Here is a 26,360-nt window from a genome sequence, read left to right on the forward strand (position 1 = left end):
GTGAGTGAGCGAAGCCATGGTGTCCATTAGGGGGTGGAGGAGGAACACAGCTTCTCAAATCCTAATGACTTCTTGGAAAAATTGATCCCAATAGTCCCTGTCTGGCCAGACTCAGCTTCTCTGGGTCCACGCTCGCATCTGGTTTGTTTCCTTGGCTTTGCAAAGCCCCCTTTTCCAGTAGAGTGGCAATATCCACCAAGTTCCCAGCTCGCTCTGGAGCAGCAACACAAGGGCGTGGAGCAGGCGACAGGATGAACACTAGACTGATAATCTCCCATTTCACGTAACTCTAGACTGTAATCATCAGCTCTGCAACGGAAACTCTCCTCAGCTCTCATATAAAAGGGACCCTGCTGGTGTAGAGATGTCTTCCCACCCAAATGTGGAAATTTAACTACAGATTCAAACAAGATCCATTTTCAAAGTAGAGTCTCCTTTCTAAACCTCAAAACAAAACAAAAAAATCACACCCACTAACTGAAGAGTCATCAGTGGATTAATTTGGCAAAGACATCATGCCTGTGTTGTCTCTTTCATTTGTGGCAGGGCTGGGGAAAGCTATCTGCCGCCGTGAGTGGGACAGAGGCTGGATGTGAGCAGCACACCATGGCAAGACCTGCTCCACTCAGCAGAGAACCCAGCCGCAGGGCGGGGAACGCCCTTCCAGGAGGGGCTTCAGATCAGACCCTAGTGTCCTATTTAGCTTGTGAGTGAATGCCAGCTCTCTGTGGTCTGAGTAAGGATTAATGCACTCACAGGCTTGTGAGTTTCCGGAACCAATGAATAGCATCAGCTAAAGATAGCACAGTAACATAGCCTTTCAGTTGCGGGCTTTGTGTGTGTGTGTTTCATTTTGTCTCTCTCTCTTTTTTTTTTTTTTTTAAGGGAAACTAAATTAAACATTTTAAGCATAGTCACATAACAGGAACATGAGAATCCAACCTTAGGTAAATGCACAGGCCAAAGGGAAAAAAGAAACACAACATAATGTAAGAACAAAGGAGAAAAGAGTCAGTTTTATAGCTAACATGACCACGAAATTGGCATGTGGCCTTCACCAAATGACACATTTCCTTCTATCTCGACTTCCCCTTACCTTCAACACGCTCACGGGCAAGCCGCAAGGGTTCCTGGGTGGAGGTGAGAGGGAACGGAGGGAGCTGATGCGGGTCGGTGTGCCCTCACTGCTCCCGCCCCCAGCCATCCTTACTGCCGTCCACTGCCATCGTGACAACGGTAGCCTAGAATGATTTATGGCTAAAAAATAAAAACATTATTGCAGTTGATCTCAACTCAACAGTTATCTGGAAATGGAAAAAGTGAAGGAAATTCACAAAGCCGAGTAGGGTGCGTGGCAGTGGTGCGTACGGAGAGTTTTGTGGGGCTCCGCCTGGTCTCTTCTCCATGCAGAAAGACACAGGGGTTTGGCTCTGTAAGCCCAGTGCCTTTTGGGCCCATACAGCATCTATAGTAGGGCCCACTTCCCTTATTAAATATCTGCCATGAAATGGCACACGGGCTCAGGAATAAGAAGCTTCCAATGGGACATTCTCATGTCCAACAGGAGAGCTGAGCAGAGAGTCCCCGGCACCTTTGGTTTCTGACTGCTGTTTCTTCACAACCACTGCGTCACTGAGACTCAGTACAGGAGAGGTTCTTGGTCTTCGTAAATGTTTGTTTGAGTTTACACGGAAACTTGAGTGCTATTCCCCAAGTCACTTCAGCACTGGAAGCCAAGCACTCACTGTCCTTCCCCAGGAGGCACAGATCCGTCTCTTCTCGTTGACAACTAGGGCTTCAGGAAACCTCTCGTGACTGTTGACATTATCCCAAAAGCCGTAATTTTAAAGACTAACCATAAACAATACCTTTTGTACCGCCTCTCAAAGCCAGTGTGTTTCATGGGGATGAACTGTCAGTCAGAAGGGAGCAGGGAGTACAAATCTGAGAAGGGAATCAGCTACTTGGAAGAAAACACTGCACCTGGGGGACAGCTCAGAATAAACGGAAGATTCAATGTTCAGTGCCTCTTGCTCAGAATCCATAGAAGCCTTATGTTCCAGCCAGCAAAGTAGGTATCCATTGAATTCACCTGATTTTGGACCAAATCAAAATGATGAAGTCTGACAAACTAAGTGTTCAAGGATGTACCAGACTTAGAATTGTTTCCACAATATAGGAACCCGTTCAAAAGGCATAGTTTAATGCCCAGAAGCTGTTTTCTCTCTCTAAATGCATCCTCCAGGGTTTAAAACTGCCAGTAAATCTCAAATATGATTGCTGTAGTAATCTGAGAAATTGCAGATATAACGCACCCCCTGCCTCAGTGACTAAGACCAAAAAATAAAAATGAAAAACTCAAGATGGCAGGAAAACATCTTCCCAATGTGCACTACCACGGGGGGTGGGGGGGTGCCCCCTGCTCGCGGCAGAGGTGCTCTGAGTTCCGGTTCCAGGACTCCCCCGCTACAACGGCCGCCAGTCATCACAGGGGTCAAGGCATCAGAACTGCTGATTTTTCCAAAAATCTTCTCAAAGCAGCAGCAACCACAGCAGTTTTCCTGCAAAGCAAACAAAATATGAATCTTGTTAATTCAGCAGGGCTTTTAAAATTATAATTAGTTGGTTGTGCCCCTTAGGAAAACCACAGATGATTTTTTTATAATGTATGTGTGTGTGAGAGAGAAGAAAAAAGAAACTTCTTGACAGATTCCACTGCTTACCATAGTTGGGTTTTTTAGTTTATGCAAGATATTTTAGTGCTGTTTGCAATATCGAAAGACAAGGCTTCTTTGTTTCCTCTGACGTGCGGCCGCTCAGTCCATCTGGTCAGCTTGGTCCCCCAGCGCAGTGGAACTGGGGTCGCGTGCGGGGTTGTTTCCCTTTGCGTTATAGCCACGTCTGCCCGGCCCGCACGCTGCTGCTCGGCGTCATTACTGGGGACCTGAGGAGGTGCCCTAAATCTACATCTCGCGGGCTGGCAGAAGATACAACGGAGGTAACAGGAAACAAAATGCCACCAGGTTGATCTTGGGAGCGTTTTCTTGACGCATCAAAAAACCTCTAACAAATTGCAGGAGATTTCTATGCCTCAATTTACATTGTGGATTATGCTTTATTCATAGGGCCTGGAACTCCTTCCTTTTCCACAGGAATCGTCTTCAACCACTAGATTTTTAAAATCAATATTGTCTCAAATTTGGTTTCCCTCATAACGTATCTTGCCATAAACCCCATCTCTTCTTGGCAGGGAACATTATTGTGCAGAATAATCTTTTTTTTTTTAAACTTCTCAACTGAAGCTGCTCCCAGAGTTAATATCTTAAATTTTAATTTAAATTTTTTTAAAAAGTAAGAAAGTAAACTAAGAGGTGTCCAGATCATGTGGATCTGAAACAATTCTTCCCTGGCCTGCGGTGGGCCCCAGGTGCATTTCTGTGGCCACGTGGGGCTAGAAGAGCCCAGGGAAGGGAGGCAGCTAGCCGGTGTGACCTGACACAGTCCCAGAGGCCTCGCCGAGCAGGGCCGGCAGAGGGTGTGTCCGACTGTGCCAGCGCGACCAGCTTAAATGCTCTGTCTGCACCCTCTGCACGACTGTCACTGCCCGGGCTGCCACTGTCTTCCATCATGTTGGGATCAAAGCACCCACTCGGGCGTGGAAGGACTCTGCCTCCTCCCCTGCCACTTCCTTCTCATTCTTCCCCAGCCAGCCCCTGGCGATGGGCCCGCCTTGGAATGCAACCCCAGCACCCAGTGAATTCATTCCCACCAGGCCTCAAAAGTGGCTCTAGTCCTACGGTAGGAAGGTGGTTTGTGGCAAACCCTCGGGGTTTGTGGTCACTGGGGGCAAAACTACTTCTAGCGGAGAGGGCTAGGGAGGGGACAGAGAAGAAGTGGGTGCTGCCAGCTGCCCATGGACCCAGGCACTCCCAGCTCAGGGCGAGGGCACCTCAGTGAATGCCATAACCCAGGCTGGGGACACAAGCATCCTTTCTCTCTCCACGTCATCACAAGAAACAAAACTACCCCCTACTCTTCCCAAAACTTTAATATCCTTGCTATTTTTGACCAAAAAAAATGGTCTTTGTAAATAGAAAGTGCAAGCCTTCCTGTTGACTTTTCATTGATTTCTAAATATGTGGTAGACACAGCAGTGAGTGAGCCTTCCTCCCAAGGCTGCTACCTTCACTGCGGTATGCACCGACTGCTTCCGCCCCGTCTTGCTCTACAGAACATTCAGCGCAGCTCACAAGAAAAAAAATATATATATATACACACACACATACAAATATGTATAATATGTGTGTGTGTATGTGTGTACACACAGTCAAACAGACAAACAGAAACCTTAGGCCCAGAAAAATATGGATTCAAAGAAAGGGTTAAGACCAGTGGGCAGAAAGAACACAGACTGGCACTCATCAACCTGGGCAGGTGTGAACATGGCACTGCCAATGGCTGTGGATCTACTGCCCAAGATTAGGGAGCTGACTTGCTGGACGGTCAATGGCCCTCACTAAGGACATGAATGTTGGGATTTCCAAAAGTTCTCCATAATAAGTGCATGTTACTTCCTTAGTCATCTCCTTTAGGTCATGCATTGAGCTAGACTGTTGATGTAAAAGAAGGTATTTGTGTGTAAGGCCATCTCTTAATAATTCTGGCAAAACCCTATAAGTGGGGTAGAGGAAAGCTTAAGGCATGTGTGAAGTGGTGTTCCTTGGGGTCAGAGAGCAGCCCAAGGGCAGGAGGCAGCTTAGGAGAGAAAAACAATGGGCTTTGGCTTCAGAGATCCCTGAGAGAGTCACACTCTACCATTTGCTAGCTAGAGCCACACTCTACCTTTAGTCTCTGAGCCTCTGAGACACAGTTTCCCCACCTGTACAAAAGAGGGTATGAGGCCAGGCGCAGTGGCTCACGCCTGTAATCCTAGCACTCTGGGAGGCCAAGGCGGGTTGATCGTTTGAGCTCAGGAGTTTGAGACCAGCCTGAGCAAGAGTGAGACCCCATCTCTACTAAAACATAGAAAGACATTAGCTGGACAACTAAAAATATATAGAAAAAATTAGCCGGGCATGGTGGCACATGCCTATAGTCCCAGCTACTCTGAAGGCTGAGGCAGTAGGATTGCTTGAGCCCAGGAGTTTGATGTCACTGTGAGCAAGGCTGATGCCATGGCACTCTAGCCCGGGCAACAGAGTGAGACTCTGTCTAGAAAAAAAAAAAAAAGAGGGTATGACTTCCTTCTTTGTGATATCACACAATTGTAAGGACCACCCAAGACAGTGTCTATTCAGTTACTGGCACCTGCTGAGCTATGCACCCCCTATGTACCAGGCCCAGACTTAGGGCTTTGCCTGGGTGATCTCATTGGAGCCACTCAGCAAGCATAGGAAGTGAGACTATGCGCAACCCACAAACCAGGCAGCTGAGCTTTCTCCAGTAAGAGTAAGCAATGGCAGAGCCAAGGTGCAAACACGGCAGTCTGATTTCAGGCTGTGCCCCCAGCCACAACACTCCCCTGCTTCCCACATGCTTTGTGAACAACGTTCAAATTCTTTCTTATCCCTCTCTCTTAAGGCTTGCACAAATGCTCCTTCAGGAAAAGACCTGAGACCAACCTTTCAAATGGGTGCCTCCCGTAGACTATTTGGTCCCAAGGTCCTGGGCATCAGAGCTGTGATTCTTCTTCTTCTAGGAAAAGCAGAAGACATGTTGGAAGGATTAGGACTGTGCTTATCAGTTCCTGAGTTATGATATGAGAACACATCAAGAGTCAATAACTTGCTACTGAGTAGAAAACGCTCTTCAAGAGAAGTCCTTGAAGCCTGAATCACCAAAGACCCCCTAGCAGATGCACTGGCCGTCCTCAGAGTCCAGTTCAGAGTCTGGTCTCCCCTAATGCCACCCAATTTTTCTTCCTCAGGCCCCAGAGCATTGATTAATTCTGCAGTAGGTGCTTGCTGAGTTGTAGTACAGTCGTAGTTTGAGAATGCCTTGCCCTACCCCAGCTGAGGGCTGTTTCTGTTGGGAGACGGATTATGTATGGTTGGGGACATAAGAAAGGCTGGGAACCACTGCATGTTTCCTTGAGCATAAACAGAAGGCAGGAAACTTCAGGGCCTTAATTTCAAAGAAAAAAAAAATCCTTCTTAAATACAGTGACTGACAACTATAGGCATGCTCAAGTGGCTAAGAAACAGTAAGTGCTTTTAAGCATGAAGCAAAAGAGAAATTAAAACCTTTAAAATAGAATTTAGGTTGAAATGGCAAATAGTTTTAGATTGGAATTAAATTTTCAACAGAAAGGTAAATTCTGATTTTATATTAATAGCACATATCAGAACCAAGATTATTCCAAAAATAAATTTTCTGGAAAAATTTCATTTCAATATTTCATTGAAAAATAAGATATATTAAGTTTGAAGATTGGCTTTCAATAACACCAGAAATGTATGATACAAGAATGGTTCTGGAAACGTCATTTATGTCCCCTGCACTCAGCAGCCTGTCACCTGGCAGGATAGCGAAGTGGTAAAGCTCTGCCCCGGACTCCAGAGCTCAGCCCTGTCCCCAGTGTCCTCAGCTACGCAATGCGACAATGACGCCACCTGTGTCAGGGGGTTGACAAGAGGATTAAGTGAGTTGATTTTTGTAAAGCCGTTAAAACAGAGCCTCCACAGTGCTATCTAATTATAACTTTAATGGTACCTAGATTTATAAAATGCAATTTGGTTTTAAAAAAAAAAAAAGAAAAATTGTCACCATTCTTGAAATATCTATTCACCTCAGGTACCGGCAGTTGGGTAGAATAACAAAAGGTGATTTTTGTTGTTGTTGTTATATGGTTTAAAAAATATTTTTAAACACTTTTTAAACTGTATAATGTCATTAATTATCTGCTGTGGTTTCTATATTGTCCTACCATGTCAAAGTGTATTTGGACACCAATAAGCTTGGATAAAAATACATTGGTGGAAAATTGACTCTAAATAGGTTGGTCACCCTAATAAGCAGTTTATGTAGTCTGGGTGAGGTACTGACTAGGTAATAAGGCTATTTTTACTTGGCATCAGTACCAATTATCAAGGAAAGGTATATTCAGACACAAATAAAACTTAGTGCTGATGCTGAATTTAGAAGTAAAGTTAATTTCAATAAAAACTGGATGTGGAAAAAGTGAGTATCTGAAGCATAGTCACTCCAAGGTTTGTTGGTCAGTGAAAAAGTTCCATTCCCAAACCCCAGGAGCCAAGCGAGCGAGACGCAGAGAGAGAGGGACGGAAACGCACAGGCCGCGGGGTGCCGGGCATGGCACCAGTCCCTGCCCGGGTGCGGATGCGGGGAGTCAGCTACGCTCCCCACAAAGAGGTTTTTTCCGGTCAGGTCTCTCAGGCAGAGGTCGTCGCAAAGGATGAAAAAATAGCAGGAAACAGAAATAAAAAATAATAATAATAATATGCAGAGCCAAAGATAGAGTTTATAAAGTAAAGGTTTAGGAAGATAGACAAAGGGAGGGTGTCCGGAAGGTATATATTTCTCCCGCGGAAATATAACGAAGACTCAACTTACACACAGGTATTTTATAGGGCAGATACAGGCTCCCGTTGCCAAGGGCAATGGGATTTACATAATAACAGGCAATTTGGTTTAGGGTCAAAGTCTTTTGAAAGGCTACTACAGATCCTTTAACTACCTCTATCTAGGTGAACAATGAGTTACAAAATCTTCTTAGGGCAAACTTCTAAGTTTCATGATAAGACTATTACTTTAGCAAAAAACAGAGACATCCTGGCTCTAGTAATTGTGTTTTTGAAGACAGAGATGATCCCAGAAGTCAACATGAGCTGTGCCTTGTGCTAATTACTTTAACCACGTGGTTCCGTCTGGGCCCAGCTTGGGCATTAGCATATCTATTTGACCAGCTCTCATCTCCAGTGGCCTTTGATCAGTTCTGGCAACCTATGGCCCTAGGTGAAGCCTGTCTTGTCTTTCAAAACAGGTGAGAACATAGGCCCAGCTTACAGCTGTCTCTTTGAAATGCAGCTGTTACTGACCAATGAGACGCCCTCCTGAGGTGAGGCAGCTTTTGAACTAACACATTTATTTTTTCTTTAAGGCAAAGCCTTATTTGACTTCTGAAATCAAATCTTGTCTCCAAAAATACAGGGGGCGTTCCTATAACTCAGTATTCTTAGGCTCAACAGCGGGGCACATGCGGGAGCCCAGAACACACAGCTCGCCAGTTGCCTTTCTGTGTAGCTCACCCAGTCAGACATCCTAAATGCTTGGGGGTGCTACACAGGTGCTGTGCATCTGTTTCTGTGTTATTTACACAATCACAGTTGTTCGGACGGAGACAGCATGAAGGCGGCCGAGAAGTGAGGGAGGAGGCTGTCGTGGTAACTCAGGTGATGGATGTCCCAAGCCAGGACAGTCAGGGCAGTGGAGAAAGACGGACAGGGCTTATAATGTACAGAGCTTACGGATCAATCAAATGTGAGGTGGGCACTGCGGGAGAGGAAGGAAGCACAGGAAATGGCCTGGTGTGGGCGAGGCCCCTCAGCCAGCGCCCTTCGCCTTCACGGGAGGAGGGTGGAGAATAAATAAGGTGGGGGGAGATGAGTCTGTTAGGGCTGAGAAGCTCCATGTGGAAATGTCTACACACAGGCGGACATATGGATCTCAAGCTTGGGAAAGAACTCATGCCAAAGGGACAGAGAGGGAGTTGGAATACGAATGGGAGTCAGGACAAGTGTGGGCTCAGTTGCTCTCAACACTCAGCCTTCAGTTTCTGGGCAGTGTCTCCTTCACATGTACTTTCGTGGATATGTGGACCAAGCTGAGTATTAGAGTGAAGATTTGGTGTCCAGAGCAGACTAAATCAGCTAAGCATAGAATTTCGAATTCTGAATTCTGTTTTAAGGAGGCATATTGCTCCCAAATGAACATTAGCATATATTCTCCAAAACTTTATGTTCATGGACTACATACATGTGTGTATAAGTGTGTGCACATAATACAATGATGTGATTCATTTTATAAATGATACAATGATTTAAAAATGAACAGATATGCTGAAAATACTCTATTAAACAACATAATTTATATTATTTTTTAAAAAATGCAGACTGCTCAATGAAAGCATTTTAAGCGATTTAACACTAGCACAAGATTTGAAATCTGTGAGAAAAGGAATTAGAAAAGGCCTCATTTAAGGTTAAGATGACTCTAGCATCTGATCATTAAAGACAGGCAAACAGGAAAAGAAGGGGAAGTAACAAGCTTTGGTCACCTGTGTGTTGAGTCTGGCGTGGAGCTTGTGGTCTGACAACCAGGGGTGCTTGAGAGCCTCACTTGCGCTTATTCTCCAGCTAGGGAGACATTCAGAAGGCAGTTATTAGAGACGCATCCGTGGAGGCCTGCAGCTGCTGCTCAACCTCAGCCCTGGCCTCTGCCTTTGGGAGACCACATGGCCAAATGCCAAATAAAGGTCGACTCTGCGTGCTCTGGAATTGTGTGCTATCCACGATGGCACAGGTGACCATCAAATCCAATCAAAGTTGGTAAGACCAACAAGGCAAATAATTGAAATTCTTGTTAATATTAATAATTGAACATCTACTTTCAAATGCAAGTAACCATTCTTGTAATATAGCATTTGAGCTTCATAAACTGAACTCCTATCAGTCAGTGGAAGAATAAATGTATATTCATTATTGTAAAAGCAAAATGCTACAATGATTCTTGATGATTACAAAAGCAATTTATGTATTACAACTTTTGAATAATAAGTATTGCTAACTTTTGAATTAAGAAGTTTTGATAGGGAAATAGAGTTAATGCAATTATTAAGAGAGAGACCATTAGACACCTTTATGAGGAAACAGTATCTTTTTGGAGCTAACAAAGATTTACACAATTTTAGAAAATAATACGTAGAAGACTAATACAGATTATATTATAATTCTAAGCTCTATGAATTTGTTTGATGTGTTAACATGTATCATATTAAACAGATAACCTTTCAAAATAAAAACTGTAAGTGAATGCAACAATCTGAAGTCTGCTTCTGAAACATATCAAAGATGTAGTTTCAAGCAGTCATGAAGCCTCAGTTTGTAAGACTGCTTCAATACAATCTCTTCATCAGCTACCAAATACCTAAGTGTAGACTTGAAGATGAGATAAGGCTTTATTATTGTCAACAAATTTGATAACAACATCACCATTATAGGACCCAAAATAGGCAGAGGTTACTAAAAAAAACTCTTGGCCTGCACCAACCTCAGCTGGAAGTGTGGTCCTGCTTAACATCATGAATGTTCGGTATTGGACCCCTAGAGCATTCCAATAGCTAACAGGGCTAAAAAATGATGATTCCTGTACTCTAATGTCAGACTTTTAAAATTTGAATACTAAAAAATTAACAATAACATTGTACTAATCATTAAATTTTGAATAATATTTCAAGTTTATTTTTGTACCACAGAAATTTAATTCTATGATAGTGGCATTTGGCCTTTGGTCTTAGTTTCATCCAAGTGAAGACTAAAGATAAATTGAATACTAAGCCAGTTGCCATTCCACCCAGGTGAGTATATGATGCTCCTTGGATCTTAATGACTCCTTGGGTATTAATGAAGCCCTCAGACTGATGGAGTGGGCAGGGCACAGGCACAAGTCCAGTGTCTGCCTCTGCCCTGCTCTGAGCTGGCCATGTGACTGCTCAGTTCTTCATCTGCGAAACAGTGGTGAGAGTATCTATACACCACAAGATTACACAGAGGTTAAGTAAGGTAACACACAAAAGTATGTATGTGAAATAAGTTCTCAGTACATGTGGATTTCTCATCCTCCAAAGATGTGATAGGGTCGACGTTTCCATCTGTTCACTGCCTGGATACAGCAAAGTGCAAATAATAATAATACGCTTGGCTGTTATTGTGCCTTCCCATTAAGGACAAAGAAAGCACTGTCTGTGAATTGCTCCTCCTCCTCTCAGACTGATACTCCCAGCCTGGCTAGGTCCTCCTCTTCCTTTAGGAACTCAGTTCTGGCCTTGTCTTTGTGTTAACCACATTGTATTGCATCTTTTTAAAAATATCTATCCCGTCCATTAGATGGTGAGTTACTAATCAAGGGACTGGACTTTATGCATCTATTCTCAATGCCCGACACCCTTCCTGGACTATATAGTAGCTGACAGATTAAATGCTTGACTGAAAGACTCTCCTGTCAGGCACGGTGCCAGACCTACTCCCATGTGGTTGCCCTGCTCCGATAATACCCTTCTTTCAATTGATTCCTGGTCACGTTTATTAATGATTAAAAAGCCATAAAGATAATAAAACAATAAAGCAAGTATTATTGGCTCTGAAAATCTTAAATACTACATATTAAATCATAAAATTGTTTGGGTATAACTCCATCTGAAACAGTGTGATGCTTGATGTGTTAATCACAATGCCCTTCCCCCTCGATGATTCTAAAATGCAAGCCCCTATATTTCTTTTGAGACAGAATCTCACTTTGTTGTTCGGGCTAGAGTGAGTGCCATGGCGTCAGCCCAGCTCACAGCAACCTCAAACTCCTGGGCTCAAGCAATCCTACTGCCTCAGCCTCCCAAGTAGCTGGGACTATAGGCATGTGCCACCATGCCCGGCTAATTTTTTCTATATATATTTTAATTGGCCAGATAATTTCTTTCTATTTTTAGTAGAGACGGGGTCTCACTCTTGCTCAGGCTGGTCTCAAACTCCTGAGCTCAAACAATCTGCCCACCTCGGCCTCCCAGAGTGCTAGGATTACAAGCGTGAGCCACCACACCTGGCCCCTATATTTCAATATCACTCTTTTTCATCCACTGAATTTTGAATTAATGTAGTTTTCACATGAGAGAAAATAGAAGGCCATGTAATATATAACAGCTAAGCATATGGCCTTGCAGGAAGGTGGACTTGTGTTTGAGTCTCAGTTCTGCCACTACTAGCCATGTGATCATGGGCAAACTACTAGAATCTCCTCCATAAAACAGTAATAATAATCATTCCTACCTCTTTGAGTTGGGGTGGGGGCAGGGGTTAAAAGAGATAATGTCTATAAAGCACTTGGCACGGTCTGGTCCACAGTAGGTTCTCAAATGAAATGGTAGTTAAGCATTCAGTTACATAGAGCCATATATGTGCTTTGTAGAGGAGAAGTGGATCCTAGAAATAACTTCTCCCAAACCCTTCACTTTGAGGATGAGTCAGCTGAGGCCCAGCAGGAGTCTATGGTTGCTAGAGCCTTGTCTTGAGGGACAGAGGTGTGTGTAGCCCTATTCGAGCCTCATGACAAAGCAGTCCTAGATCTCAGTAGACTGGGTTGAGAGGATCAAACCTCAGTCTATTTACAAGTTTGCACAAGCATCACAGATGTCACTAAGAAGATGGAATTTTAGAACCCTGGTGGTATATGCTGCTTCCTGGTGGTCCCTACTTCTCCCAGAGCATGGGATGAACTTGGGTTACCTCTTCTCCTTTATCAGGAGCTTGGAGATGAACTCCCTCGCCTCCTCCGATATGTCCTGAAATTCTTCATCCTCTAAGTCCCATCTGCAGGCCAGGATATTGTTCAGCGTCTCTGCGTCATTATCACCCAGGAAAGGCGATAAACCGCTAAGTCTACAGGACACAAGATCCAGAGTGAGTATTTTTAAAACAGCCTCAAATCCTTTACAGACAAGCTTTTTTGTTTCTGCCATTTAAAAGTGAGAGGAGGAAAATACCCTAATAATGAAGCATAATTTTATAATATATTTTGAATCAAGAAAATGCATTCCCCACCTTAGTCCTAATTAAACGACTACAGCAATGGATGCAGCAACTACACTCGAATATGAATCTCAAAGAATAATACAACTTCCTTTTAAAATCATTTTACAGATGACAAAGGGCTGTCACATACTCAGATGGCAAATGCCAGGCAGGTCACCTCTGAGCAGTGAGGCCCTCATGAGTCATTTAGGAAGTCAGGGCATGAGTTTTTTGCTTTTGTTTTTTAATTATAATACTTTTGGGGCATTGAGTGATATTTAGCAGTTAAAGTGATTACTGAAGAGGGCATACTTTACTTTTTCAGATGATGTATAGGGAAAGAATTCCCTTCTTTCACCCACAAGATTCAACAGAACCTTGAAAGCACCTGAGTATGATACGGTGTTATTTATTTTTAAAAGACCAAAATTGGGGCTTTTATTCAAAATAGCAAAACCTCATGGAAGACACATGGAGATTGAGAGCAAGTGTCAGAGTGAGGCGGGAGGGCTGCTCACAGCATATAGGCGATGACCCCCACGCTCCACATATCAGTAGGAAAGGAAACAAAATCGTAGTTCACAACTTCAGGGGCGAGAAATTCCGGGGTTCCAAAGTTCACCTTCAATTTCTCCCTGGGTTTGTAACTGGAATTTAAGAAAGAACGTGGAAGACGGAGAGTGTCAATCACACGTAGTGAAAATTGAAAAGCTGCAGTCAGTGACAAAAAGTAACTTCAGTTATACAAAGAACTGCAAATAGATAGACTTTAAAGGAAATCACAAAATTAAGCAATAGTGTCAAAAACTTGTAAAGAGGTCCCAGGAATTTTACAAGTTGAAATTCGTGCTAGAAAAACTTAATAATCTGAACCAGTTGTGGAAAAAGCCAAGCCAAATAATTAGAACATCTGAATTATAGAAGATGGCAAAAGGAAAACTGATACAGTCCTTGACGTGGAGATGGCTTGAACAAGCCTGTATTAAACGAGTAAACAGGATGCCAAGATAATTTACAACATCCAGTTTATATGCATCGTTAATGTGCTCAATTGTTAATGTGTCCCCATAAACTCTTTGTTCCCTGAACCAGCTTTTATGTGCCAGAACCCTTTGCAATTTTATTTACGCTATTAATATTTTTTAGAAGTAACTTTTCTCTGTACAGATGGAACAAATATAGAAGACTAAGACAAACTCTTACAAAAGCTTAAATTAATGGCTTCTAATGTAATAAACTTTATTGTATTAGGTTTTAATTTTTCATATTTTTTATTGTGTGCATCCTAGAAACTTCTAAACATTCAAATCTCAAACTTTGCAAGGTAAGGCTGAATGTAATTTTTGCTAAATTAATTCTAAATGACGGCATGAAACCAAGGGGCATATCAGATTTATCTTTGCAAAGAAAGAGCACCATCGTGTCCCTTAACTCCATTCATTCCCCTGTGTTCAAATAGACATACCTTCTGGCCAATCCAAAATCAATAATTTTTATTTGCTTAGCATCCCGATTCACACACAGGATATTCTCAGGCTGCCAGAGAAAGAGACACATTAGCAATGAAAACAACCATCATTCACTCAAATTGTCCTTGAACCACAACTAAAAATACAACGATGCTCGGGACAAACACATCAGGCCTTTCACTTAGGGGCTGGCTCGTCTGTGTGTGTGTTTTCTCCTTTCATTATGTGGTGGGTGAGGTTGCGGGTCTCCTGCCAACCCTGCGTCACCCCGCCTGTCCTCCCCCTGGTTTCGCAGTTTACCATCAGACGCGAGTTCAGGCAGAGGCCTCCTTCGGGGAGGAAAGAAAAGGAGGCTGCTTCAGAACTTTCCAAACGGACGGGTGGAGGCCAGCTCAGACCTGCCATCTGCCTCCGTAAAATTATTAAGTATGAATGTCCCCTTCTTGGAGAAATATTTTCCCAAAGATTTCTGACTTCCAAGAGAAACGGCCTGATTCGTTTCAACAGCCACAGCGAGCACGCACCATGACGCGGCGTTCCCACCGCTCTCTTCGCGCCCTCTCTGTGGGAAAGTTGTACATAAAAGGAAGGCTTTTGTCTCCTGGTCTTTCTTCAGTGTCGGTAATTCCAGGGTCTGGCTGAGATTGGCCTCAATGCCTAAAGCCCTTGACTAAGTTTTCCCCTGGAGTTAGACTCTGGTGGGACTTTGCCAATCTTACAGTCTCAGGGTGAAGGGGAGAAAGCAGGAAATAAGAGCTGCCACTTGGTGTTTATAGAACATCTTACAAGTGCGCCTACGTTTACCGGGGTAGAAAAACCGAGGTCTGGGGAAATTAAGGGATTTGATTTAAAGTCAAGGTCATTCATAAAAGAGAAGTAAAGTTTTCAAAGAAGACTCAAGAACTTTCAAATTCCAGTCCCAACTCTTCTTTAAGAGCTGGGGCCACTCGCCCCCCACAGACCCCCTCCCCACCTGTCTGGGTGGAAAAGAGGTTTCAATGCAATCAGAAACTCAGAAACATTTTATGAGATGACATGGTATCTCCTCGTCAGTATTCAATAGTGCGTTTAGATTGTGCAGAATATCTTTGGAAGCCCTTTTCTGAAGTATCTCTAAAGCGGATGACTGTGAATAAAAGCCATTTGTAGAGAAGGGAGTACTATGTAAGAACGTTTGGTTTCATGCTTAAATAACTGATCAATCATGTTTAAAGCTGTCCAATTGTGAAAGAATACTATGGCATCAAAAAATTGGTTTGCAGAATGTAAAGAAACAGCTTTGAGGGCACTTGAAAAAGATAATTTTTTTATCATTATAAAATTAAAGTGTTCACTGAATAAGATTTTCAAAACTGAAAAATATAAAGGAGACCATTTTTAAATCTCCTATAATCTCTCCCACAGAGTCACAAGTACTGTTAATATTTTTGGCCCTTTTCCTTACAAGGAGCTTTCTGAAAAGCTCATCCTTACCGGCCCATCCAGCTGTCACCTTGATCATTACCTTCACTTACAAGCCATAACTACAACTGCCTATTGCGAGTCCTCAGTCAATGTTATTAAGCCACATATGGAGTCATTTGACCTACGACAGGTCCTCTCCTAGCTCCCGTTGCCAATCAAATCCCTTCAGGGAAATCTGCAGAGTATCTGCACTCAATGAAATGCTCCATGGAAACGTGCATTATCGAGCTCAGTTCATACCCAAGGGCCTTGCTAATGATTTCTAACCTCTGACTCTGTCATTTCATATACCACTTCCTCCTGCACTCCTCCCGCTCAAAAGTGAATGGGAAAAACAAGGCACATAAATCAAGACAGTGAGAGGAGCCAAGTTATGGGAAGAGAGGCCCATGGAAACCTATTTAAGGAGGCTAAATTTATTTCACTGTGCAACCCCTGGTGACTTGCAATAGATGGGATGTTATGTAGGATATATATTTTACCTCACTGCCATGCTATGCAAACAGGGAAATGAGAAAATGACCGAGCCACACAAGAAGATGTGCTTTATGATACTTTTCCCAATATGAGACTTGGTCAGGGTTACTGATAATGGGTCTTTCACTGGTTGTAACTAGGACTGTGTACTGTCCAATCCTAGGGACTTCGTGAGAGAGGGGCAAAGAGGGAGGAGGCAATGAACAGGGAGACAGGGAGGCAGCTGGGCTTCTCAGCGCGCTTTCTACCATGTACAGCGCAGCCCCCCCACCCTCTCTGCTCCACAGCATTTAGCCCACCCTTCTATTCCACTCTCCATGGGTGTCTCCTCCGTGGTCCAGCAAGCCCAGGGGAAAAACAAGCCCAAAGTCCAGAGCCTCCAAAGACTTTAGGAAAGTGCTGCAGTGCGGGGGATTCTTGGAGAGCCGGAAAGGGCGGCTACCACTTGGGAATTCTGAGTTAGCTAAAATCCTCCCACCTACGGATCCTGATAATGAGAGGGATTGCCACAAGAGCACTGTGCTGGTGGTGGTGGTGGTTTTAATTCTAAACATTTAGGGAAACCCATCATGTAGATTTCTTTAACATGGTCAAGTTACAAGACTCTGAATAGTGTCCCCTAGAGATGGGGCACGAAAATATTAGGGGGAGAAAAGTTGGGAATGAAATGAGGGTAAGAATCCAGATTTATATTAATTCCTGAAAATGTAACTAGTGACAGTACAAATTTCCCGAGCTGGGAGTATCTGACAGGGCCCGCTGATTGGGGTTGGGAAAGGCTTGCATTTCATACCATGCAAAACGTGCTCTACCTTCAGGTCCAGGTGGAGAATGTTCATCTGGTGCATGTGCCGTATCCCCTCACATATCTGCTTCATGAACAGGATGGTGTCAAGCTCGGTCAAGTTGCAGTTTTCATCAATGATGCGGTCGAACAGCTCCCCACCATCCACACTGCAGAGGGAAGAGCAGTGAGACCCTGACCCTGATTCCTTAACCAGCACATGCCTTGCTGTAGCAGCATGATGTGCGGGCTCCTCTGCCTGCCCTAAAAGGTGTGTGCACAGTTATTCCTCTGCCTTCTTTTCTCTCTCACTTAGCCGATTCTTATGTTGAAAGCCCATGTTGTAAGTACCTTCAGTCTCATAAATGCAAAGTCTCAAAGTTCCTTTTGTTCAGTGGCTTCACCTCTAGGGTGTGTCCACATATACGGTTCTCTAAACACATTGAAAATACAGAGCACCCAAGAACATGGGGCAGGTATTCCAAACTCCGACTGAAGCTCAGCCAGGGTTCCAGCTCTTTAAGTCCCCAAACTAATTTCAGTGATGAAGTGGTTCTGTATGGCCAATGCTAGATATGGGAGTCCCCTGTATTCTTGCAGGATCTGTTCCAAGACCCCAAATACCAAATCCTATATATGCTATGTTTTTCCTATACATACATAACTATGATAAGGTTTAATTTATAAATTAGGTGCAGTAAGAGATTAACAACAATAACATAATAAATTAGAACAATTATAATAATGTGCCAACATCACTACTCTTGTGCTTGGGGGCCATTATTAAGTAAAATAAGGGTTATTTGAACATAAGCACTGAGATACGGTGACAGCCAATCTGATAACCTAGGTGGCTACTAAGTGGCAAATGCAAGGCTGCTGCACACAGCAGAGACTCTGGACAAAGGGATGATTCAGGTTCAGGGTGAGATGGAGTGAGACGGCGTGAGATTTTGTTACGCTACTCAGAACAGCAAGCATCTAAAACTTATGAATTGTTTATTTCTGGAATTTTCAACTTAATGTTTTTGGACCTCTGGTAACTGAGACCATAGAAAGTGAAACCACGGATAAGGGGTATACTGTATTACCCGAAATGCCTCTTGCACAGTGAGAAAAAAAACCAAAATGGAAAAAAATGGACAGAATCACGATGCCGCTGCAGTGTCAGTTAGAGCTGCAGTCGGCCCTCCATATCTGTGGGTTCCACATCCATGGAATCAACCATCATGGATCAAAAATATTCAACAACAAAAAACAATAAAAATTAACAATATAACAGTAAAAAATATAAATTTTAAAAACAACACAACTGTTAACATTTATATTGCATTAGGTATTGTAAGTAATCTAGAGATGATTTTAAGTGCACAGGAGAATGCACACAGGTTATCCAGATACTACACCCATTCATATCAGGGACCTGGGCATCCCTGGACTTTGGTAACCCCCGGGGATCCTGGGACCAATCCCCTGTGGACACTGAGGGACCACTGTCCTCATTTTCTAATTAACCAGTCAGTGAGTTTTTATAAAGGTGATTTTGAGTTGAAGCTTCTGAGGCCTAATCGTTAATAGTCTGGCACGAACTTCACATTAGCAAATATGGCAAAATTGAGATATAGCTCAAAAATCATGTTCCTGCAGGAGGCCCAGGAAAATATTTAAGCATGAGTTTTGACCCTATAGCTTAGAGACAAAGCTAGGTCTGCTTGGTCCCACTACCTCTCATCAGTAATATCACACATGAGATGTAGAATCACAGGCAGTTTCCTTTCTGAAACTGATGTGACTGTGTGAGTCACATGAGTTAGAATCACTGGGGCACCGAGCTTGGTCCTGGCCCCTGCTATTGCAGGACAGGGCTGCGGTCGGGCTGTCAGGAGGGACGCAGGGGAGGCGTGTGCATGAGGGCAGGAGGGGACACATACTACTCCATGACCAGGACGATATCATTCTTAGACTCGAAGGCGTCGTAGAGCTGAATGAGGTTGGTGTGGTCCAGCTGGTTCATGACGCTGATCTCATTCCTCACTTCCTCCTGAGAAGGGGACAGGGTGCCTTAGTGCAGCCAAGACGGGAGGGAAGGCGGAGAGCTGCCCCCCACAGCCTTTACCTTGTCCTTGGAGCCTCTGGTCTTAATAATTTTGGCTGCCAGCTTCAGACCTGTAGCTGTCTCTTCACACTTGTGAACCTGGCCGAAGCGGCCCCTGCCAGAGAAGAGAAAGCCATGCAGCATGAGACACGCGTCACCCAGCCTAGCATCAGTCCCTGCCACGGGGACAGCGCAGTGGCTCTGGGCACTTCTCTTTCTGAGTTTGACTGAGCAAACCTATGAGTGCATCTACTGTATCCAGTGAGCTCCTGGATGGTATTTGTCAAGACCACCCAGAGGGCTGTTAAGAACGCAGGTTACTGGGCCCCACCCCAGACCTACTGAGGCAGGAATCCAGGGTAAGGCCCTAGAATCTGCATTTTCAGCACATTCCTTGGGAGATTCATACACACCCTAAAATTCAAGAACCACCTTTATAGAGAACACAGAATCTCTCTGAGTACATGTGAGTGTAATAAACTGGGCCTTGTCAGTATCTGAACAATACAGCCTGTGGTCAGGTATATCAAATTATTTTTAGAAACTGCATATAAATAAATAAGATGTAATAACAATGTTGCATATAATACATATAATCAAAAATATATATTGCCTATGAGATTTTTGACAGTTTTTTTTGCATATTCTTACCTATGTAATTACCTACAGAAATGCACACTCACAGTTTTTAAATGTGATTTGCTTACTTTGGTTCCTTATTTAGTGAAATAAACTAGAACATGTGTCTCTGCTCTGTGCAATGGTGGCCATCACAGCAGGGAGTGAAGGAGGGCCTCCCTGACCACACAGTGAACCTAACTAAGGCAAGACCTGTGGCAATTCTAGACGACTTCAGAGATGAGGGTCATAGCAACACTGGACAGACACAGTGCCAGTGGCAGCCACCACCTCCCATTCAACTCAGCTACACACCCAGCACAGAAGCAGACAGATCTTGGAGAATGACATTAGATTACCACAAACAGGGCCAAGTGGTGACTTCAAGTCCAGCCACTGTTCCAGATGTAGTCTCTACTGGGGCACAGGAGCACAGCCCCAGGCACCTCCCGTGTGGTTGTTGGTCAAGAACATGCTTTTTCCTTTCCTTAGCAGTGGCCCACAGAACCTTCTGGACCAGCATGGTGCCCCATTGCTGTCTGACTTTGCGGCTCTCTCTGGGGATTTCCCTTGAAGGGCTTTGAATGCTGAGACCACTTCCCAAGATTCCTGTCGGCCCACCGCACTGATAACCTCGTGCTAACTGACCATAGCAATCAGGGATGATAAATAACTAGCTGGGAGGGCATGGGGCAGGGGAGGAACCCCCTGGAAAACTCAGGGGCCTGCCACTGCAGGCAGGTTTTTGGGATGCAGTGATCCTTGGCATATTGTAATGCAACATCTCTGCCAAAAGCAAAAGGTAAGTTGCTGCATCTTGAACCTCCTCCCACTAAAAAGAAGGCACAGCACCTGATGATGTCTGCATTTTGAAGGCAACAACACACATTAGACTTTGTTTCTCTAACTCATTTGCCGAGTGAATATGGCTGCCAGGTTTTGGTGGAACCTAGAACCAGAGATGACCAACAGCCGGTCCTAACTGCAGGACAGCCAACAAGACACAGTGGTGCCCAAAGAGACAGAAAGGAAGTTTTAAAGGCACCACTGACAAACCTTGACCAGAAAAACAGCACAAACCCTGGGAATTATTTCAAAGCTTCTTCTGCAAATAACTATTTGCTGTTAGAGGAATAGTTGCTGGTTTGCCACTGAAGTCCCTGCAGACCAAAATACCTCAGACTTGCATGGCACCAGTTCCTGTTGTGGAAATTGCATTTCTCCCTCAGACCGTCCCCACTGTCACATGGGGCGTCTCTGTGATCAGCCAGTTGAGGAAGAAAACGTTCAGGTGGCTCCATGTGGCAGAGGGCAGCGCAATATGGAATGGGAAGAAGAAGAAGAAGGAATTTTACAGATATCAGCTACATCCCAATGACCAATTGCAGAAACCTGTTCTATAGTAGCTGTGTATATTTTCCATGCATTGGGAGGTAAATTGTGTACACATGTGGGTGAAGGTCCCGCTTTCCACTCCCTATTTTATGCAGACATGGTGACCGTAGTAAACTTTATAATTTAGGATTTGAGTTACAAGATATCGTAGGAGGATTGTGAATGAAACAGAAGAGGAAAAAACATCAGTCCCCCCAGCATGAAGATGGTCTCTGATGGACTTTAATCTTCCTTCTTTAGGGAGAGAGTGTGCGTTTAGATGCCCCTCAAATAAGTTCTTTGGTGAGCAGAGTCATCAGTTGAAATTGATAATATTTATTAATACAATAACAATATAAATGGGAAACAATGATGCAGCAATGAAAAGATTTAGCACATGCCACAAGAACTACGGTATGGACCCGGTTCCACATTCTGTGTCCCTGTGCCCATGCCATGGCTTTGGACAGGGCTAGCCCTTCCGGTGGCTCACACCGGGTTCTTCCCACTCTCAGACATTACAACACGGGAAGTAAAGCGGGATAATAAACGCAGGGTTTAGTCACCACATCAACCTCTCTGTCATCGATGACAATTTTCAGTAATGGTTAAAATCTCTTAAAATGTTTGTTTATAACATTTCCAGTTCTCAGGCTGAGACCAGCAAACATTTATGAAGTCCCCAGGCTCTGTCTCTTTGGAAACTCTCTTCTTTTGTTGAAAGATTGTTAAAATGGAATGTTACGTACCCTCCTAAAATTTCTGTTTGGCTCACAGTGTAGAGGCTGTTGACTGCTGCTTGCTTGGCTGTCACGATACGATGGCCGAATGGGGCAGGAGGAACCGGGACATCATCTAGAAGGTGAGAGGAAAAGAAGGGCCATCTGTCAGGCAGTCTGACCTCTTTACAGCAGCAAGCTTATGCCCCACAGTAAAAATGTGCTCATTTAATAATAAAATACAATGAGCCATCTGTTTTATTCCTAATGATCCAGGAATACAAATTTTCACTTCAGATTATGAGCTGTGACTCAGGAAGGTGATATCTGACATCTCAGAGAGTGACAGTGGGGACCACTCAATAATCGTTCATACCTTCTTCCGACCACTTTTAGAAATGTCAAACTAGTTGAAAATCTCCAACCCCAACACAGTCCAAACAGGTAATATGTCCGAGCTTAAGACCATTTTAATTCAAATATGAGAAATTGTTTGATCCATTTTTTTTAAAGAGCCACTGATATAGTCTGTTATTTTAATTAAAGTGGAGAGAGAAAAATGAAACATTTCTTCATGTCATTGAAGTGTTTGATATTATATATTGCTTTCCAAAATCTTTTAGAGTTTATTTAAGACACATTTAAGGCACAAAGATGAATTTTTCCCGGCAGGCTGAAAATAAAACACCCAGCGAAACTAGGTAAGTGTGTATTCTATAGCTATGAAATCTCTCCAGCTTTCCACCTTCCAAGTGTTTAAACGCTGGTCTGCATCAGCGTCAGTTCTAACGTGCATAATTACTTAGTAATGTTTCTCCCAGTATTCTTTTACTTTTCCATGACCACTGCTGTTAAAATTTGCTTGCCATGAACCTATTCATTCTCCATTGATTCATTTATTAAGCAGCCACTGCACGCATATAATAAGGATACAAAAGGAGGTGAGTAGGTAATAGCTTTGCTTTCAAATATTTACATTTATTTAACATATGTTTCTTGAGCACTTATCTTGTTCCAGGCACTCTGCCAAGTGTTAATATTTTGAAAAATTGAGATAATATAAATCTCCTGGAATCTGATTTGATATGAACATTCACCTCTCATGCCATAAATATGCTGAAAAAATGAAGTCATGTGAGAATTCTCTCGGTAGCATTCATTGCTTCGGATTTTTAAAAAAGAGTGGTTGAGTTAAACAAACAAATGGCATCAATATGATATTATGTCTCCTGCAGGCTGTTAGACTAAGTGAAATTTAGTTGGAAATGCTTGCTGGAAAAGGTTAAAAGCCTTAGAAGGCCGAAACAAAAAGCCATTTCCTACCCAACGGGGTCACGAGATCTTGCTTTCGGGAGCTCTTCATCCTGACGGACTCCCGGGTTTTGCCCTGGGAGCTCCTCTGGGCGTGTCTGGCTTCCAGTGTCTTTCTACACGTGTGTTCTTCACGTGTGCCCACTACGTCTACTCTGCTCTTTTTGTTGTCCTCACTGGCGGAGCGCTCCTCTGTCACTCTGCGCTTGCTGCTGCCAGAGGACACTGTTTGTTCAGCGTTCTGGGCAGCGGATCCTACTGCTGAGTTCCCCGGGAATCGTGGTGTGGAAATGGCCTTTGTGCTGCTGACACACCTGGAAAATAAAATCCGGTTGCAGCTCTCAAAGTTTCAAGGAGAAAACTTTCAGATGGTCAAAATTCTTAGAACTAAAGCTTTCTTAAAACGGTGTTTTGGTGAAGAAGATGAAAGCTCCAAGACAGAGTTGACCATTTCACTGTCTGGGGACAAAGCGGAGCAGGATGCTTCCCCAGCAAACCTCTGGGTGTAGATAACCAGGATCCCAGACAGTCACCACAACGATCTCCTTGTGACCCCAAGTTATTCCACTGGCCCTTTAGAAAAGCAGTCATTTTAAAAACACCCAACTAATTTGATCTTCATTTGTTTCACCTCCTTTCCTTATAGAAGAAATTATGACAGCACGATAAAACCAGCAATAACCTCTCTGCATATTAACGGCAGGGAGAGCAAACCTTTATTGGTGGAAGAATTGACCTCATTTCAGCTTCTCAGCAGCTCCCAAATTTACTAAGCACATTTTTGCAGTGATGGAGTTTTTTAGTAATCATTAGTGTTTATGTTTAATTCTTGGGAAATTAAATTTCTCCAAGATTAGGTTTCAAACATATTATTAAAAAATGAAATAAGAATGACATCTTAATCAATAAAACAGACCACACAGGTGTTTTGATGCTCTTTGTTCCAAACAGATACCATTGTTCATCATAACCTAGAGTCATTAATTTTAATGGGCTACAGAATTACCTGAATTTGTATGTGAAACTTTGCAGCTGAGGAAGAAAGTCATTCAATAATATACTTCTTAATCCTCACAATATCTGGGAGAAAATAGCCAATTTGTCATGTATAATGGAGCAAATAACCTTTTTCAGGTTTAGGTTTTTAACTTACAGATTAACCTAATCATTATTTAATTCTTGACCTTAGGAAGGATGTGTTCAATATTGCTCAAAACTTTTTACTTAATCTTTAAAAAATACTGATTCCTATGAGGACTCTTAATCACCATCTTTGTCTACCAGTTGGTAGAAAACTTAGAAAACAATAAAATGCCTGAAAATATCATAGGCAAGAAAAAAAATAATGGCAAGCAAATGTGACCATGAAAAATCCACATAAGCTGGGAAATTGGGTTCTAAGTCATTGCTGTAAAAACTCTCTTCATTTATCCTTTTCATATGGCCTTCAATTGTAACGGCACATAGATCTACGAGCATCAATTGTGTGTGTGTGATGCTATAACCCTACCTTTCATGGAATTGGTCACCATTAGTTTTATCAACGTGTTGCTTTTTATGTGGACATAGGTCCAGCACTATCTCATTTGTAGCTGCCAATCCTCCTTTTTTCTCGGCTTCTCTTCCTCTAATATCTTCCTTAGAACGAAGCCCATTTTTCTCGTCTTTGAACACTGGATGTTCGTTTTTACCTACAGTGGCTTGTTTATCATCTCCAACACTATCATCGTCTTGTCTGTTCAGGTTCTCTGTGCATGAAATGTCTTTTCCAACTATATCCTCTCTCAGCTCTTTGCAATTCCTTGGAGCAAAATCTTCCACCTCATCTTGACTTTCTGCGTGATAAATGGCAAACCTTCTCTGAACTAGAGATGCGTTGGTCTTCTCAGCATTTTTCTTGTTGAGTTTATTAACCTTTTCTTTCTCAGAGGAGAGTTGATTCTTCTGGGTAGATCTCTCTAGAAGCCACCATAGGACACAAAATATTTTAATGGAGAATGCATGTGATCAGTATAATTCTGGCTCCATATAATGGCATCTCTATTCATGTTTCTTTTTATTAGCAGATATAGGCTTTTAAAAGCAAAGTACAAGGAAATATGACCAATTGACTGACAATTGGCTTCCAAAAGATGTTTTTGTTTATAACAAGTAGGAGCCAACCAAATACAGGTAACCAAACAATAGCACTTTTCCCTACACAGAGCTTTATGAAAGTGTAGCTGCTTTTGAATAACAATAACAACAGGACTTTTCTAACAGAACTCTCTTTCTCCATAATTATCTAATCTTCTAAAGATGTTACCTGTGAGGGCTGATGTCCTTTTGCCTTTGATGGGCGTCCCTTCTGTCAGGCCAGAGTTTGACCACGCCGTCTCACTAGCCTGTGGATACACAAGTAACTGAGGTTACACATTACATCGGGCTTTTCACCCTCAGCACTACCAACACTTGGGACTAGACAACTCCTTGTCATGGGGACTGTCGTGAGCATTATAAGATGTTTAGCAGCATCACTGGCCTCTATCCACCAGATGCCAGCAGTTCCCAGTTGTGAGGACGCAAATGTCTCCAGATCAGTAAACGTCCCCTGGAGGCAAAATCACCCAGGGTTGAAACCACGATGTTGTATGATTAAACATAGAAAAAACACAAAAATTAATAATAATGTAGAGGGCAGAATAGTCTGAATTAATGACTACAGTATCTGAAATGAACTTATTATTTTCAAAGAAATTCTGCAAAACTCTGTCACTGTTTGTAGAAGAAAGCCCACCTTTGTGAATAGATTAAAGGGTATTGATAGTGTGTATGTCACTCTTGACCTCTGTTTAAGTTGTCTTGATATGGTTCACATATAAATCAAATAAAAATGAGAGGATAAATGCGAATGGGCTCTGTAAACCAGAAAGTGGAAGATGAAAGTAAGCTTTATAAATGGAGCTTTGACATTGCTTAGAACAGATGGCCCTTTTCCTAAGTAGATAAACATTCTTCTCACAATCCTGGATTCTCTGAAAATTAGTTTGGCAAATCCATTGCTAATGTATACCATATAAAAGGTAAACATTAGCCCAATCCACCCAAATTATCATGAATTCTAAAGTTATGTGTTATAAATTAATGAAATTGTGTGGATGTGTAGTCAGTCTTTTTCCCCCTCCTTTGAAAGAGAACACAGTTTGCTTTAGGGTGATTTGCAAACATAAAACACCAAGTAAGTGCAGAGCATAGATATCAAGACAAATTGCA

At 42.9% G+C, this 26,360-nt stretch overlaps 1 protein-coding gene across 1 annotated transcript in view; it reads right to left on the reverse strand.

The window, feature by feature from the left end:
• Positions 1 to 5,621: 5,621 nt before the first annotated feature.
• The window catches only part of MYLK4 (myosin light chain kinase family member 4), a 72,462-nt gene continuing 51,723 nt past the window's right edge, over positions 5,622 to 26,360 (reverse strand). The window contains exons 2-11 of the mRNA XM_045551569.1: positions 25,414 to 25,492; positions 21,828 to 21,933; positions 19,108 to 19,201; positions 18,923 to 19,032; positions 17,020 to 17,161; positions 14,263 to 14,333; positions 13,316 to 13,444; positions 12,513 to 12,665; positions 9,296 to 9,374; positions 5,622 to 5,694 (exon numbers count right to left, since the gene is read on the reverse strand). Of these exons, the coding sequence (XP_045407525.1) occupies positions 5,647 to 5,694; positions 9,296 to 9,374; positions 12,513 to 12,665; positions 13,316 to 13,444; positions 14,263 to 14,333; positions 17,020 to 17,161; positions 18,923 to 19,032; positions 19,108 to 19,201; positions 21,828 to 21,933; positions 25,414 to 25,492 (1,011 nt within the window). The 3' untranslated portion in view covers positions 5,622 to 5,646. The remainder of the gene's footprint in view (positions 5,695 to 9,295; positions 9,375 to 12,512; positions 12,666 to 13,315; positions 13,445 to 14,262; positions 14,334 to 17,019; positions 17,162 to 18,922; positions 19,033 to 19,107; positions 19,202 to 21,827; positions 21,934 to 25,413; positions 25,493 to 26,360) is intronic.

Source organism: Lemur catta, chromosome 5 (genome assembly GCF_020740605.2).
Source record: "Lemur catta isolate mLemCat1 chromosome 5, mLemCat1.pri, whole genome shotgun sequence".
Lineage (NCBI taxonomy): Eukaryota > Metazoa > Chordata > Mammalia > Primates > Lemuridae > Lemur > Lemur catta.